This window comes from Aotus nancymaae, unplaced genomic scaffold, assembly GCF_030222135.1.
Source record: "Aotus nancymaae isolate 86718 unplaced genomic scaffold, 86718_ANA_hifiasm-v0.15.2.pri h1tg000018l, whole genome shotgun sequence".
In the NCBI taxonomy this organism is placed as follows: Eukaryota; Metazoa; Chordata; class Mammalia; order Primates; family Aotidae; genus Aotus; species Aotus nancymaae.
Genome location: NW_026988430.1, coordinates 9,593,107 through 9,609,304, shown reverse-complemented (window position 1 = coordinate 9,609,304; position 16,198 = coordinate 9,593,107). Strand labels below are relative to the sequence as shown.

At 45.1% G+C, this 16,198-nt stretch overlaps 1 protein-coding gene across 4 annotated transcripts in view; it reads right to left on the bottom strand.

Moving 5' to 3' along the window:
- AKAP10 (A-kinase anchoring protein 10) overlaps positions 1 to 11,663 on the bottom strand; it is a 92,177-nt gene extending 80,514 nt beyond the window's left edge. For 2 of the 4 annotated variants that reach the window (XM_064378266.1, XM_064378265.1), the window contains exons 1-2: positions 11,428 to 11,642; positions 3,169 to 3,216 (exon numbers count right to left, since the gene is read on the bottom strand). In XM_064378266.1, the coding sequence (XP_064234336.1) occupies positions 3,169 to 3,216; positions 11,428 to 11,515 (136 nt within the window). In that variant the 5' untranslated portion in view covers positions 11,516 to 11,642. Of the gene's footprint in view, positions 1 to 3,168; positions 3,217 to 9,848; positions 11,268 to 11,427 lie in introns of those variants that run through there. The other 2 variants (XM_064378263.1, XM_064378264.1) reach the window with 2 other exon arrangements.
- Between the last annotated feature and the right edge of the window lie 4,535 nt (positions 11,664 to 16,198).

Below are 16,198 nucleotides of genomic sequence, written 5' to 3'. Positions count from 1 at the left end.
TTACTATATACCAGGCACTATACTAGTTTCACCATGTACCTTTTTTTGGGGATATTTCATCTATCTCTCACGACAATTTTATAAGACCATATTTTCCCCATTTTAGAGATGAAGACAAAAATGAAAATAAGTTGAATACTTTGCCCTAGGTTAATGAGCTAGTAAAGAGCCATTTCAATAGGCAGGATTTCAACCTAGGTTTGCTAGACTAAAAAAGTCACTCCCTAACCTTTGGTTTAAAACTCAGATCCTAAAATTACTGTGCATATAAAATAACATATGTAAATAAATGACTCAAAAGCACCTTCCACCCAACATTCCAAAACTGAACATATAATTTCCTGACTTGGTTCTGTTAGGCAAGCCAGAAGGTAGGTATCAACCTCAAATATCCCTCGCTCTTATACCTCATATTTAATCAATAACAAACTTCCATCCATTTTGCCTCCTAATGTTTTTTCAAGTCCATTCAGATCTCTTTACTTCCACTGCTACCAATCTGGCCCAAGCTATCTGTGGAATTATTTGACTAATGTTCCTTCTTCCTCACCAATCTATAAGTTTAATGAGGGCAGGACCTAAGTCTTTCTTGTTCACTGTTACAGTCAATTTTTGCCTAACGCCCAGAACAGGTGTTCTATAAATGGCAGCTAGTATTATTTTGGTTTATTTGCTACTGTTCTGTGTATAAGTTTGTCTTTTGTTTTTCTCTTTGAGACGGAGTCTCACTGTGACACCCAGGCTGGAGTGTAGTGGCGCAATCTCGGCTCACTGCAAACTCTATCTCCTGGGCTCAAGCAATTCTCATGCCTCAGCCTCCCAAGTAGCTGAGATTACAGGCACCCACCATTATGCCAGGCTAATTTTTTTGTATTTTTAGTAGAGACAGGTTTTCATCATGTTGGCCAGGCCGGTCTTGAACTCCTGCCCTCAGGTGATGTGCCCATCTAGGCCTCTCAAACTGCTCGGATTACAGGCGTGAGCCACTGTGTCTGGCCATAAATTTGTCTTTCTAACCAGAATGCAAAAATCTTGAGGGCTGTTTCTTGTACTGTTTCTGTATTATACTAAAGTTAAGTCAGTGAATGTTAAGCAAGATTATGTACTGTCATAATTAGAATGTAAGCATAGAATTTTTTAGCCTGGTAGAGATTTAGAAATTAGCTAGGCCAGCTGGGTACAGTGGCTCATGCCTGTAATCCCAGCACTTTGGGAGGCGGAGGGGGCCAGATCACCTGAGGTCGGGAGTTCGAGACCAGCCTGACCAACATGGAGAAACCCTGTCTCTACTAAAAATACAAAATTAGCTAGGCGTGTGGTGCACACCTGTAATCCCAGCTACTTGGGAGGCTGAGACAGGAGAAATCGCTTGAACCCGGGAGACGGAGGTTGCGGTGAGCCGAGATTGCGCCACTGCACTCTAGCCTGGGCAACAAGAGCGAAGCTCCACCTCAAAAAAAAAAAAGAAATTCGCTAAGCCAATCCCATCATTCAACAAATAAAGAATTTTCCCAACATCATACTGTTAGTGGCAAAGTTTAGAGTGGAAGATTGGTGTGCTCACTGCCTGAGACATCTAAGTTCCTTCCTTCTACTACCATCAGATCTAGTCTTTATAGGTCTTGGCTTGAGAGACCTATAAATCAAATTTTGCTCAAAGAAGGAGTTTGAATGCCAATCAAATTTTGCTCAAAGAAGGAGTTTGAACTAATGTGGAATCCAAATGGCTTTAAACAATGAGAAAGAAGTAAACTAGGCTATAAGTTACCCTATTTTTTTCCCTAATTCTACCACTTTCCTAAGCTATAGTCTCTTTCTCCGGCAAATTGAGCATATAGAATAAATATTCAATTTGAGCAATACCACATAAAAACATCTGAAAGAAAAATCTAAATAAGTAGCAGTCTACAGATTTTATGTAAACAAATAGATGAAATTAATATGTAATGACTATGGAAACAATTTCTATTATAATTTTCTCATTTCAATCTCTGTACACTGTACATAATAAAATTAGTCAATAATACAGCATCTTTAAAAAGCATGCTTTAATCTATAAACGAGGATAATGTCTTGATTCCAACAAAAAATAAACAAAGTGAATATATTTTAAACTAAGGTCGTTCATTCAAATAAAAAAGCAAAAACTGTAATCAACCATACTTCTGTACAAATGACAGAAAACTAAGCCTCGTAAGTGTCAGTGCTTTCCTGCAATTAACAGACTACTCAGTTAAGAGTAATCTTCATTTTTTGTCTTACTAAACAAAGTCAACTAATCACTTTTAGGGAACAATTAAAGGTGTGATTAATAAGAAGTCACTAGGATCCAGCCAACACACACAAGGCTCAGTAAAAGCCTACTTATGGCTGGGCGTGGTGGCTCACGCCTTTAATCCCAGCACTCTGGGAGTCCGAGGCAGGTGGATCACGAGGTCAGGAGACTGAGACCATCTTGGCTAACATGGTGAAACCCCAACTCAACTAAAAATACACACACAAAAAAAAATTAGCTGGGTGTGGTGGCACACGCCTGCAGTCCCAGCTACTTGGGAGGCTGAGGCAGGAGAATTGCTTGAACCCAGGAGGCAGAGGTTGCGGTGAGTCAGAGATCATGCCACTGCACTCCAGCCTGGGTAACAGAGTGAGACTCTGTCTCAAAAAAAAAAAAAAAAAACCTACTTACGGCTAGGCTTGGTGGCTCATGCCTGTAATCCCAATATTTTTGGGAGGCTGAGGTGGGTGGATCACTTGAGATCAGGAGTTCAACACTGGCCTGGTGAACCCCGTCTCTACCAAAAATACAAAAATTAGCCGGGTGTGGTGGCAGGCACCTGTAATCCCAGCTGTTCAGGAGGCTGAAGCAGGAGAATTGCCGGAATCAGGGAGGTAGAGGTTGCAATGAGCCAAGACGGTGCCACTGCACTCCAGCCTGGGTGATAAGAGCGAGACTCCAACTCAAAAAAAAAAATTAAAGTAAAAGCCTACTTTTTATATGCTAGGTGCTAAAGCTTATACAGGTTAAAGAGGGAAATAAATCAAAATCATAATTATAAAATAAGGCAGAAATGATTAATGCCAAAAAAGAGAAGATCACAGGATTAAAGAGCCCACAAACCCAAAGCACATCACTTTTGAATGCAGTGGATTGCCGGTGGCAGAACTTACCTTTAATGGACTTGACATCTGAGGTCTTCTCTTGTTCTTTGCCTTTCACTGGAATAAAAAAGATCACTATGACCAACTTTTGCAGTCAGAGATCCATTCTATAACAACACTGTAAAAATTAGACCAGCTTTATTCTAAGATGAGTATTCAAAGTTCTGGAACAACGGACAGCCTTGGAGGAGGGCACAGGAGGGCAGCTGTCGGCAAAGGCTTCTCTAACGAAGTGACCCTGGAACAGCATCCAGTCAAAAGAGCTGAACCTGCTTATGGAGAGACAATGTAGTCACAACACCTGGGGTCAAATTTTGGCTCTACCACTTATAAGCCATGTGATCTTGGACAAGTTACTTTACTTCTCTGGCTCGTAATTTCCTTGATTTATAAAATTAGGTCAACAATAAAAACTACCTTGGAGGGTTGTTGATTAAAAAAAAAAAAATTACCTGTAAGGGACTTAGAAGAGTAACTATCACAGTAAATTTAGGGCAAATGTTAACCAACATTATCCTCCACAGTACTGGCTACTAGAAGCATAGTGAAGAAAGATCTTTGGTTGTGTATCACATCTTCTTATTCCTCCCATACCATCAAGTACAAACATTCTAAACCTCTAACACTCAAAGTATAACAATTTGTCTGTAAAATAATCACATAATTGCTCCATTATTACACAAAACAGGACAAACTCTGCTGTAGATAAGCTAATATGACATCCAAGAAAGTAAGCTGCCCAGCAGCTTAAGCCAAGTGTGAATTCTATTACAGGCTCTGACATAAGACTATTTTTAACCTTCTTTTCTTGTGATTTTTTCAACATTAAACTTTAAAAAATCTTACCATGAAAAGGTTATTAAAATAAGAAATCCCAAAATGTGCCCATCTCTCTATTTGTGCTCTTAAACATTAAAAGGTGAAAGGCTAGTAGCAGGAAATAACTTGCCCTCAGGGTATCTGGTTGAAGTCAATCCATCAACAGTTGAGTACTTGGTATGTGCCAGTCAGGCTCCCAGCTCAGAAAAGGCAGTGCTTTTGCCTTCAGAAAAGCAATTTACATTCAAGCGTGTGGACAATGTGAAAATAAATAAGATCACTGCAGGTACTGATCACAGTTGTCAGGTAGACAACATTTAAAAATGTTGTAGGCTACTGGTGTTTGCAGTCCTCTCAGCAGCAACTGCCCATGGACTGAATCTCTCACCTGAAACATTAACTTGTCTTGGCTTCCTCGACTCCTCTCTTCTGCATAAACACATCTATTTCCTGGCTGACCTACCCATTCTTAAGGCTTACAATACCATAGATATGCTGTTACTCCTAAATTTCTATCTCCATCCTAAATCTTTTCTCTCAAATTCATATAGCTAACCACATACCTGCCATCTTCTATAATTCCACTTGTCTAAAATGGAACATGTCATCTTTTCCCAAACCTGTTCCTACTCAGTCTTCATCTTCTCTCATGAATTACACTGTCATCCACCCACTACTCAGACCAAAATTCTGGAAGTCATCCTCCATACGGTCTGTTTATTACCTTCCACATGCAAACTATGACCAACTGATTCTACTGTCAAAATACACCACCGCAGTTCCACTTTTACCACCCTAAAAACATTCTCCTACTATCAATCAGATCTCCTATGTTATACTACCATGAAAGTACACACAAGCCAACAATCAAATATCAACATTTTGCTGTTTTTCCTTTTGTCCTCCTAAGTATTATACATAGAGCTCAAAGTTCCTATGAATCACCACTTGACCCCTCCCTTCTCAGATATAAATATTATACTAAATTAGATATTTTCTGGCTGGGCACAGTGCCTCATGCCTGTAATCCCAGGACTTTGGGAGGCAACAGTGGGAAGATCACTCGAGGTCAGGAGTGGAGACCAGCCTGGCCAATGTAGTGAAACCCTGTCTCTACTAAATATACAAAAAATTAGCTGGGTGGTGTGATACACACCTGTAATCCCAGCTACTTAGGAGGCTAAGGCAAAAGAATTGCTTGAACCCAGGAGGCAGAGGTTGCAGTGAGTGAAGATCACACCAATGCACCCCAGCCTGGGCGACAGAGTAAGACTGTCTCAAAAAAATAATAAATAAATTAGATGCTTTCCTTCCATGTAGTTTTTTGACTATTACCACATACAAATATATATATATATTTTTATTTTTTTGAGACAGGATCTTGCTGTGTTGTCCAGGCTAGAGTGCAGTGGCCTGATAATATTCACTTCAACTCCTGGGCTCAATTGATTCTCTCATGCCACCATGCCTAATTATGCTTTCTGTTGTTGAGATGGGGTCTTGCTATCTTGCCCAGGCTAGTCTTGTACTCCTGGGCTCAAGTGATCCTCCTACCTCAGCCTCCCAAAGTGCTGGGATTACAGGTGTGAGCCACCATACCCAGCCAAATATATACATATATTTTTAAATGGTATTATTCTGTACATCTTTAAAAATTACACAAATGGCCAAGCATGATGGCTCACACCTATAATCCTACCACTTTGGGAGGCCAAGTTGGGTGGTTCACTTGAGGTCAGCAGTTCAAGACCAGCCTGGCCAACATGGTGAAACCCCATGTCCACTAAAAATACAAAAATGAGCCATACATGGTGGCACATTCCTGTAATCCCAGCTACTCGGGAGTCTGAGGCAGGAGAATCGCTTTAACCCAGGATCTAGAGATTGTGGTGAGCCAAGACTGTACCACTGCACTACAGCCTGGGCGACAGAGTGAGACTCTGTCTCAAAAAAAAAAAAAAACAATTTTTTTTACACAAATGGCACTCTATACATATCTAACTTGTATTCATTCAACAATCTATTGATGCAGTTTTAGTTCATTCATGCAACTCCAGTTTATTCATTTTAGCTACTTAATACCTTTATAAATATACATTTACCCATTTCCCTGTTAATGAACATTTACCGTATTTCCTAATTTTCAGTTACACATTCAACTGATGAACACTCTAGTACACATCTTCCTATGCATATAAGCAAGAATTTCTTTAGGATAAATCTCTAAAAATTGAATTGCTAGGTAACAAATTTTGTGCTTTTTTTTTGGGGCGGGGCGTCTTGGCTCACACCAGTAATCCCAGAACTTTGGGAGACAGATCACCTGAGGTCAGGAGTTCGAGACCAGCCTGGCCAATATGGCAAAACCCAGTCTCTACTAAAACTGCAAAAATTAGCCAGGCCTGGTGGCATGTGCCTGTAATTTCAACTACTCAGGAGGCTAAGACACGAGAATCGCTTGAACTCAGGAGGCAGAGGTTGCAGTGAGCCAAATCGTGCCACTGTACTCCACCCAGGGTGACGGAGTCTCTGTTGCCTAGGCTGGAGTGTAGTGGCACGATCTCGGCTCACTGCAACCTCTGCCTCCTAGGTTCAAGCGATTCTCTTGCCTCAGCCTCCCGAGTAGCTGAAATTACAGGCATGTGTCAGCCACCACGCCCAGCTAATTTTTGTATTTTTAGTAGACACAGGGTTTCACCATGTTGGCCAGGCTTATCTCAAACTCCTGACATCAAGTGATCCGTCCGCCTCACCCTCCCAAAGTGCTGGGATTGTAGGCATCAACCACCATGCCTAAACTTGCCCATTCCCAGTTTTTGTAAGTGAAGTTTTATTGTAGCACAGCCATGCCCATTTGCTTACATATTGCCTATGGCTTCAAGGATAGAGGAGAATGTGACAAAAAGCATATGGTTCGCAAAGCCTAAAATGTTTACTATTTGGCCCCTAAGAGAAAAAGTCTGTTAATCTGGTATGTATGAGAGGAGGAAGGAAATTATTTTTTGCCAGGCGATGGATAACCAGCATCATTTATAGATTAGTCTATCCTTTCCCAACTAACTAGGAATTCTTTTTATACCACATATATACCTGGGTCTCTTTCTGTTCATTTGTTTTGAAATATATACCATAAGTATCAAGAATGGAAGGGAAACCAAATGGAAGCCTACAGCAAAATAATGCTGTCTCCTCAATCTTTATAAAATCAGCTCACTCTTGACATTTAAGCAGAGATTTGAATGTCATCTCCTTAGAGGACTTCCTTAACTGCTCAATCTTGACAGAGATGACTGCCTAGAGAGACCAGGGTGTTAATTGAGAGATTATGAGAAGTGACTGGATTTGGGTATGTCCGAGGTAGACCTAAACAGATTTGCAGATGGGTCAGATATAGAGTAGGAGGAGAGGTTCAAGGATGTACTAAAGTTTTGGCCTGAGCAATTAAAAAAGCCAAAGATGAGGGCGGGTGCAGTCGCTCATGCCTGTAATCCCAGCACTCTGGGAGGCTGAGGCAGGCAGATCATCTGAGGTCAGGAGTTCGAAACCAGCCTGACCAACATGGTGAAACCCTGTCTCTACTAAAAACACAAAAAAATGAGCCAGGTGTGGTGGCACATGCCTGTAATCCCAGCTACTCGGAAGGTGGAGGCAGAAGAATCGCTTGGCCTGGGAGGCAGAGGTTGCAGTGAGCTGAGATCACACCACTGCACTCCAGCCTGGGCAGTAAGAGCTAAACTCTCCAAAAAAAAAAAAAAAAAAAGCCTCAGAAAAAAATCCAAAAATGCCACTTATTGAAACGAGAAAAACTGGTGAACATGTTTAAAAGTACTAAATCTGGCATAAAATTTTAGATATCGTAAGTTGAAGGTTATCTATTGGATCAAGTTTCCTGCACTTGGCCCATGATGGCTTTAAATGCGCCCAACACAAATTTGTAAACTTTCTTGAAACATTATGAGTTTTTGCGACTTTTTTTTTTTTTTTTTGAGACCAAGTCTTGCTCTGTTGCCAGGCGCCAGGCTGGAGTACAGTGGCGCAATCTCGGCTCACAGCAATCTCCTTCTCCTGGGTTCAAGCAATTCTCCTGCCTCAGCCTCCCTAGTAGCTGGGGCTATAGGTGCATGCCACCACACCCAGCTAAATTTTGTATTTTTTAGTAGAGACTGGGTTTCACCATGTTGAACAGGATGGTCTCAATCTCTTGACCTCGTGATCCACCCGCCTTGGCCTCCCAAAGTGCTGGGATTACCGGTGTGAGCCACCATGCCCAGCCTTTTTTTTTTTTTTTTTTAAGCTCATCATCTATTGTTATTGTTAGTGTATTTATTTTATGTGTGGCCCAAGACAATTATTCCTCCAAGGTGGCCCAGGGAAACCAAAAGATTGGTCACCCCTGTATTAGACAGTCAGATAGAGATATAAAGTGAACCTAAAGTTGGATCCACCAGTCTGGATTCCAGGGCAAGGATCCAAGTTGTAAAGATTAAATTTGGGAATCATTAACGCATTGGTTGTACTTAAAGCCTGCATCAAATTCCTAATAGGACCATCTCCAGCTTCTACTCTTGACACATCCAGCCTCCAAAAAGCATCTACAACGATTTTTTTTTTTTGAGACAGGGTCTCACTGTGTTGCAGTGGTGGGATCATACCTTACTGCAGCCTCAAACTCCTGGGCTCAAGTGATCTTTCTGCTTCAGCCTCCTGAATAGCTCACAACACCCAGCTATTTTTTTTTTCTTCTTTTTGTAGAGATGGAGTCTCTTTATGCTGTGCAGGTTGATCTCGAACTGGCCTCAGGTGATCCTCCTGTCTCAGCCTCCCACAGTGCTTGATTACAGGAGTGAGCCACTGTGACCTAGAAAGATCTTTTTAAGATATAAGTTGAGATCACTCCTATTCCAAAATTTTAAATTAATATTCTCTCTGTATTTTGTTTTGAGACAGGGTCTCACATTGTCATCCAGGCTGGAGTGTAGTGACTCAAATATGGCTCTTTGTGGCCTCCACCTCCGAGGCTCAAGTGATCCTTCCACCTCAGCCTCCTGAGCAGCTGGGACCACAGGTGTGCACCACCATACCTAGCTAATTTTTTTTTTTTTTTTTGAGGCGGAGTTTCGCTCGTTACCCAGGCTGGAGTGCAGTGGCGCAATCTCGGCTCACCGCAACCTCCGCCTCCTGGGTTCAGGCAATTCTCCTGCCTCAGACTCCTGAGTAGCTGGGACTACAGGCGTGTGCCACCATGCCCAGCTAATTTTTTGTATTTTTAGTAGAGACGGGGTTTCACCATGTTGACCAGGATGGTCTCGATCTCTTGACCTCGTGATCCACCCGCCTCGGCCTCCCAAAGTGCTGGGACTACAGGCGTAAGCCACCGCGCCCAGCCTACTTAGCTAATTTTTTAACATTTTGTACAGGTCTCACGTTGCTCAGGCTGGTCCTAACTCCTGGGCTTAAGCTATCCTCCTGCCTCAGCCTCCTAAAGTACTGGGATTACAGGCATAAGCCACCATGTTTGGCATCTCGGCATTAGGAATAAAACCTAACCATGGCCTATAGAGCTCTCAATCACCTGATACTTGCCTGCATCTATGCCCCAGTCACAGCAGCCTTCTTTCCTCTCTTGAAGGGCACCATGCTCTTTCTTGCTGCCTGACCTTCAAACATGCTATTCGCTGGCTTCTCTAGTTACCTCCTATTGACCCTTCAGCTCTAAGTTTCAAGGTCACCTGCTGAGGTCTCTCTAACATCTAACCAAAATGTGTTTCTCCTCTTTAATCTTTCATAACAGTTTACTCCATTTGTAAATATACACCTATACACGCACACTTACACAGAGCAAGAGGGAGAAGAGAGATTTGTTTGCTTACTTATTGTCTGTTTATCCCAGCAGACAGTAAGCTCCATGGGTGCAGGGACGTTGTCTTGTTCACTACCCAACAGTGAGGGCCTAGCATTGCGCCTGGCAGACTGTAAACACTCAAAAGATATTTGTTGAATACAGACAACAGTCTCTTGTGCAACATGCAATCTGCCTCGTTATTCTTAGAATGCTTTTTCCTCCCTTAAAAAAACAAAAGTTAACCACTTCAGTAACAATAAATTAGAGAGCTATTAAGTATACCCCTGCCTTACCAATCAGGCTTCCTCCTGTTTCACCGGTTTCATTCATTCAGCACTTTCATTCATTCAGCACCTAGCATCAGTTACCAAAACCCTGTACCTACTCAAGAAGTAGTCATGCGGAGTTCAATAGGCCTTTGGGAATCATCTAATTCTCAGCTCACAGAAGACAGAAAAGTTGGTTAACTGGTCTGTCCCCCATTACAGTTAATAGCAGGCTGTCATATGAATCCAAGTTCCTGATTTTGTTTTAGTGCTTTTTCCACAACCCATTTCTGGCTGGGTGTGGTGGCTCACACCTGTAATCCTAGCACTTTGGGAGGACGAGGCGAGCGGATCACTTGAGGTCAGGGTTTCAAGAACAGTCTGACCAACATGGTGAAATCCCGTCTCTACTAAAAATACAAAAATTAGCCAGGCATGGTGGGGCATGCTTGTAATCCCAGCAACGTGGGAGGCTGAGGCAGGAGAATCGACTGAATCCGAGATCACGCCATTCCACTCCAGCCTGGGAGACAAGAGCGAAACTCCATCTCAAAACAAAACAAACCCATTTCTGTCTGGTACATTTTATCTGAAGCAACAAGAATTGACAGGAAAAATCACTACTGTCCGCAGACCTACACTTGCTCACTTCGGATATGTATTTTTAATTAACTGCAACAACCTTACTCAGAATCCAAATCAAGCTGCTTCTACCTAAATATTGGGCAAGTAATACAACTGAAAATCAAAAATGTAAGTAGTTCGTTTATAAAGTTAGGGTTCCAGTAGTTAGTAAACTTGCGAAGTCATCAAAAGTAGTGGTCTTCCTGTCGGGGAACTTTAGCAATAAGCAATTTTATTTCAGGAACGGCAGTAACTACGCCTCACCCCAAAGAGGAAACTGGAAGACAGCACTGGTCGAAGAAAATAATTTTTCACATGTTGCTTTTACACATAAAACCCTCGATATTTGGAAAATTCAGACTTCCAAAATAAGGTACTAGAGAGATTTCCTTGATCTTGATTCACAGTGCGGAAAGAAACACAAAAAAACTAAAACCCCCCTAAGAACTGTTCTTAAGCATATACGCATGAACTTCTGTGGGTTTCAGCAATCGCTTCTGAACCGGCGCGACAATTCTCTGACCTCGCGCAAGAAGGCCACCTTCTCCCTCCCAGAAGAGTCCCGGAGCAGAGCAAGACACTCAGGAGGCGTCTGCGCGGAAGCCGAGGCTCGCCGAAGGCCTTGCTGCAGCCCTGGAGGAAGCCCTCGCAGGCCCACCTGCCCCACCGCCGCCCCTGATGCCCGGCCTGACTCCCCGCCGGCGCCCCCTCAGCTACCTTTCCGCCGGAAGAAGGACATGGCGGGGCCCGGGTCGGGGCGGAGGGTGCGGGGGGACTGGCGCGGGGAGGGCCCGGCTCCCCTCATTCAGCAACCGGCCCGGACTTCCGGGTCCAGAGGGGCCGCCGCATTAGCGCAAAAAGAGACCCTTCTTCCGGGAGTTGGCCCCACAGCCTCCTGGGGATGCCCAGGCAGCTCCAACCGCCATATTATCAACAAGCCGCTCGCCGGAGTTCCGGTCCTTCCCCGCGCTAGGCTTCACGGGAGGTCAAGCGCCGGCTCCGCCCCTTTCCCCCACCCCCTCCCGTGGGTGCAGGGGCGCGCGCTCGCATCGCCCACGTGACCCTACGCGCGTGCGACCCGCGCCTCTAGCCCGGGCCCCGGGGTACCTGGAGCGAGGCACGGTGCCTGCGGCTGCTTCGTGGTGTCTGTCGCCGGCCCTTGGTGGAGGGCTGCAGACCCAGTGTCTGCAAAACCAACCCGCCTCGAGCGAGAGCCCTCCCTGCACCTGGAATGGCGCGGGCCTTAGGTCCCGGGCTTCCGGCCCCTGGGCACCCTTCAGAGTGTGCCCTCCTAAAAGGCAGGGCCAACACTGCCACGCTCGGGCTCGACCCGTCCTGCTCCTCCGTTCGAGTTTTGCTCACAGGAGCTGGCCGGCGCGAGCAGCTTTCACCCTGCACGCCAGCCCCTGCAGCAACCCACCGCGGCCCGCGGCTTCCATGCAGAACCCTGATTGGGAAAAGGCACAACCTGCTACGTGCGGAAGCAGCAGCTCCCTCGGTCACGGTGACCTCGCGAATGAAAAGAGGAAGCGGGTTTATTGCGGAGTGCAATCCCTGCGAATGCTCAACTTTGTAAGGAGCTGCAACCTAAAAGCCTCGCCAGTATTTAAAAGCAAGCTCCAATGAATCATCCTTGCTCAAATGCCATTTTCCTTGGAATCTTCTGACCTTCCCTCTACTCCCAAAGCAAAATGAATCAAGCCTCCCTGTCTTTGGTGCTCCTTACACCCCGCAAGTGCGCTCAGCAGCTGAGTGACAGTTGTAACTGCTCCCTGGGGTTGGGTTGGGTAGGGCAGGAAGGTAATAATAACTCAATAAAGGTTCCCTGGAGTTTTTAAACCAATGAAGTTTATCACGTGACAGGGAAACAGGCCCATCAGAGGCAACTCGCCCAAGATTGTTCAGTAAGTCCAAGAACCCGAAATAGGCAAATCCCTTAGCCTCCTTTAATAATGATATGGTCTTTTCACCGTATTATTAGAGCAGGTAAAAAGATTTGCCTATTTCCTTTCTGGCCGGGCGCGGTGGTTCACACCTGTAATCCTAGCACTTTGGGAGGCAGAGGCGTGCACATCACCTGAAGTCAGGAGTTAGACCAGCCTGGCCAAGATGGCAAAACCGCGTCTCTACTAAAAATACAAAAATTAGCTGGGCGTCATGGCGCGCGCCTGTAATCCCACCTGCTGAGGAGGCTGAGGCAGGAGAATCTCTTGAACACCGGAGGCCGAGGTTGCAATGAGCCGAGATCACGCCACTGCACTCCAGCCTGGGCAACAGAGGAAGACTTATCAAAAAAAAAAAAAAAAAAAATTGCCTATTTCGTTTCAGAGCATTGCGCTATACCCTCCAGATGAATAATAGTCCTTGAAGTCAGTCCTGGCATCTGGAAAACTAGGCACTGAAAAATAGAGTCAGCTGCCCAAGGTCACACGCTAACTAGGGGTGAAGCCTGGATTTCAAGGTCAAGCCTCTCTCCAGGTAAGGAGAGGGAGTCAGGAGCGCTAGGCGGAAGCAGAGCTGGCGGCGGCTCTGGATGTCCAGAGTGAGCTGGTGCCGCTCGGAGGCGGTCTGGCCGCTTTCCCCCGGCCTTGGCTGGGCCTGCACGGGGAGATTGCGCGGCGCCCACCCGGGGATCCGAGATGCCCTCGGAAGCCAATCTGTGTTCTGGGCGGATCACACCCCGCTGTCTGTAGCCAATAAAACCCTGGATCGTGCATCCCACCCCCACCAAAGGGAGATTGGCTGAAACCGAGGACCCGCGCGCGGTCTCCGTGAGATTTCTCTGCAGGCTGATGAAACACGTGGCTATCTAGCAGGGGCCCAAGTACAGGGTGTCTACACTTCAGCAAGAAAGCGCAGCGCCCTTCTCTCGTTCCCTTCTAGCGTGCAGTCCCTCGCTGGGGCTTTTGTATTTGTTGTGTGTTTAGTTGGATGGGGCGGGAGGGAGGCAGGGGAGGGAACAGTGCGAGAAATCCCCTGAATGTGTCTGACAGGGGAGCAGATCTGACAGAGTTGGGGGAGGAGGACTCCAAGTTCCTCTTTCCTCATTCTCTCCAGCTAAGCAGAGTCAGTGCAGAAGCAGTGTCTCACCTCGACTTCCAGTGTGAGTGCAGCCTTTGCCCCGCCTACCAGAAATTCTGAAGTTGCCTCATCCCCGACAGCTGCAGACACCTCAGTCATGATAATGGCGGTCATTATTTATGAAGTACTTATTACGCGCCCTCCTTGAATTAAGTGCTTTACAATTACTATCTCACCTAATCCATCACTCTTGCCCTTCCCCGAAAAGAGACCCTGTGAGATGGCTGCCATCACAACCCTCCATTTACAGATGCGGCCTGAGGCTCCGGGTAACTTATGCAGATTCATAAGGCTGGAAGAGGTAGAGACAGGGTTTCAATCACTGTCAGTAAGACTCCAAATCTATTTGTTTATACCACTTTCTCCTGTCTTTCTCTCCACCCACCCCTTTATCCAGTGTCCCGGAATGGGATATCTGTCAGGCAGGTATAAGGGGATGAATGGCATCTGGCAGTACAGATGCTTCGGGTGCCTTCTGAATCATCACCCATTAGAATATTTGTATATTAGGGAAGCTTGCTGCTAAGAGTATTGTCATTTAATGTTTTGAAATCTGATGAGAGCAAGACTCCTTTTCAAGAAAAAAATAAAAAATAAATTTTTATCAGAAGTTTCTTGAATTATGCTCCTAATTTTAAGGGAATCGTCAGTTTTTTTATACCAGTGGTATTAATTACAACAAATCAGTGTGGTAAAATCAGTAAGTTAATTATCAGAAATCCAGTGAATGAAATTAATCTAACATTGTTTACAAATCAATGAATAGTATTCTACAACAAATATTCGAACAAATGTAGTTCATCAAGCATTCATAACCTTTTTTTTGAGACAGAGTCTCATCTCACTCTGTTGCCCAGGCTGGAGTGCAGTGGTGCCATCTCTGCTCACTGCAACCTCCATCTCCTGGGTTCAAGCAATTCTCCTCCCTCAGCCTCCTGAGTAGCTGAGACTACAGATGTGGGCCACCGTGCCCAGCTCATTTTTGTATTTTTCGTAGAGACAGGGTTTCACCATGTTGGCCAGGCTGGTCTTGGACTCCTGACCTCAGGTGATCCACCCTCCTCGGCCTTCCAAAGTGTCAGGATTACAGGCATGAGACACCTTGCCCGGCCCTGGTCCCTGGTTTTAGTTTTTTTGTTTTGTTTTGTTTTTGAGACAGAGTGTTGCTCTTTCCCCCAGGCTGGAGTGCAGTGGCACAATCTCAGCTCACTGCAGCCTCTGCCTCCCTGGTTCCAGCAATTTTCCTGCCTCAGCCCTGGGTAGCTAGGATTACAGGCACATGCCACCAGAACCCGGCTAATTTTTGTATTTTTAGTAGAGATGGGGTTTCACTATGTTGGCCAGGCTGGTCAGTTTTGGTTTTAATCTAATCAATTGTAACCAAAGGGGAGAAGAGAGAATTTATCAAGGAAATATTTTGAAAGCTAACGGCTGACTGACAATTTTCCTGTGGTGATAACAGAAATCAACACACTAATTCAAGAATCACTATGAACTGCAGACAAAAGAAATAGAAAGAAAACTGCACACAGATTATTAATAACAAAACTTCAGGAAATAAAAATGAAGAAAAATTATAAAAAATTTCTAGGGGTGGGAGAAGCAGATTACCTTCAAAGGAGTGTCACTTGGCCAGGCGCGGTGGCTCATGCGTGTAATCCCAGCACTTTGGGAGGCCAAGGCGGGCAGATCACCTGAGGACGGGAGTTTGAGACGAGACTGGCCAATATGGTGAAAGCTCGTCTCTATTAAAAACACAAAAATTAGCCAGGCATGATGGCACACTCCTGTAATCCCGGCTACTTGGGATTACAGTAGCCGAGTGTAATCCCACTCTGTGACTTAGGCTGGAGTGCAGTCTGTGACTGATCATAGCTCACTGCTTCCTGGAACTCAGGCTCAAGCAATCTTCCCACCTCGGCCGCCTGACTAAGTGGGACTATAGGCAGATGACAATATACCTGGCTAATTTCTTGTATTTTTCTCTAGAGACAGGGTCTGCCTAGGCTGGTCTCAAACTCCTGGGCTCAAGTGAACCTGAACCGCCCGCCTCCACCTCTCAAATTGCTGGGATTACAGGCGTGAGCCGCCACACCCGGCCTAAACTTCTTACTTTTGACGAATGTGCATGGTAATGCAAAATGTCATTATTAGGGGAAGCTGGATGGAAGATATATACGTAAAGTCATTTCAACAGTATGTGTTTATTTTACAACATGGAGGTGTTTATCTTTCCATGAGTGTAAAGTACAAAAGGCAGGCTCATGGTGTTGTCAGAAGTCAGAACACTGGTTTCAGGGCTGGGGGCCCGGGGAGGGGCTGGGCATGGTTGGCTTTGTGATCTGGGGGCTGGTGTGTTCCATCGCTGAATGTCTTTTGAGCTGTGCACTTACCAGGGCCGTAAGTC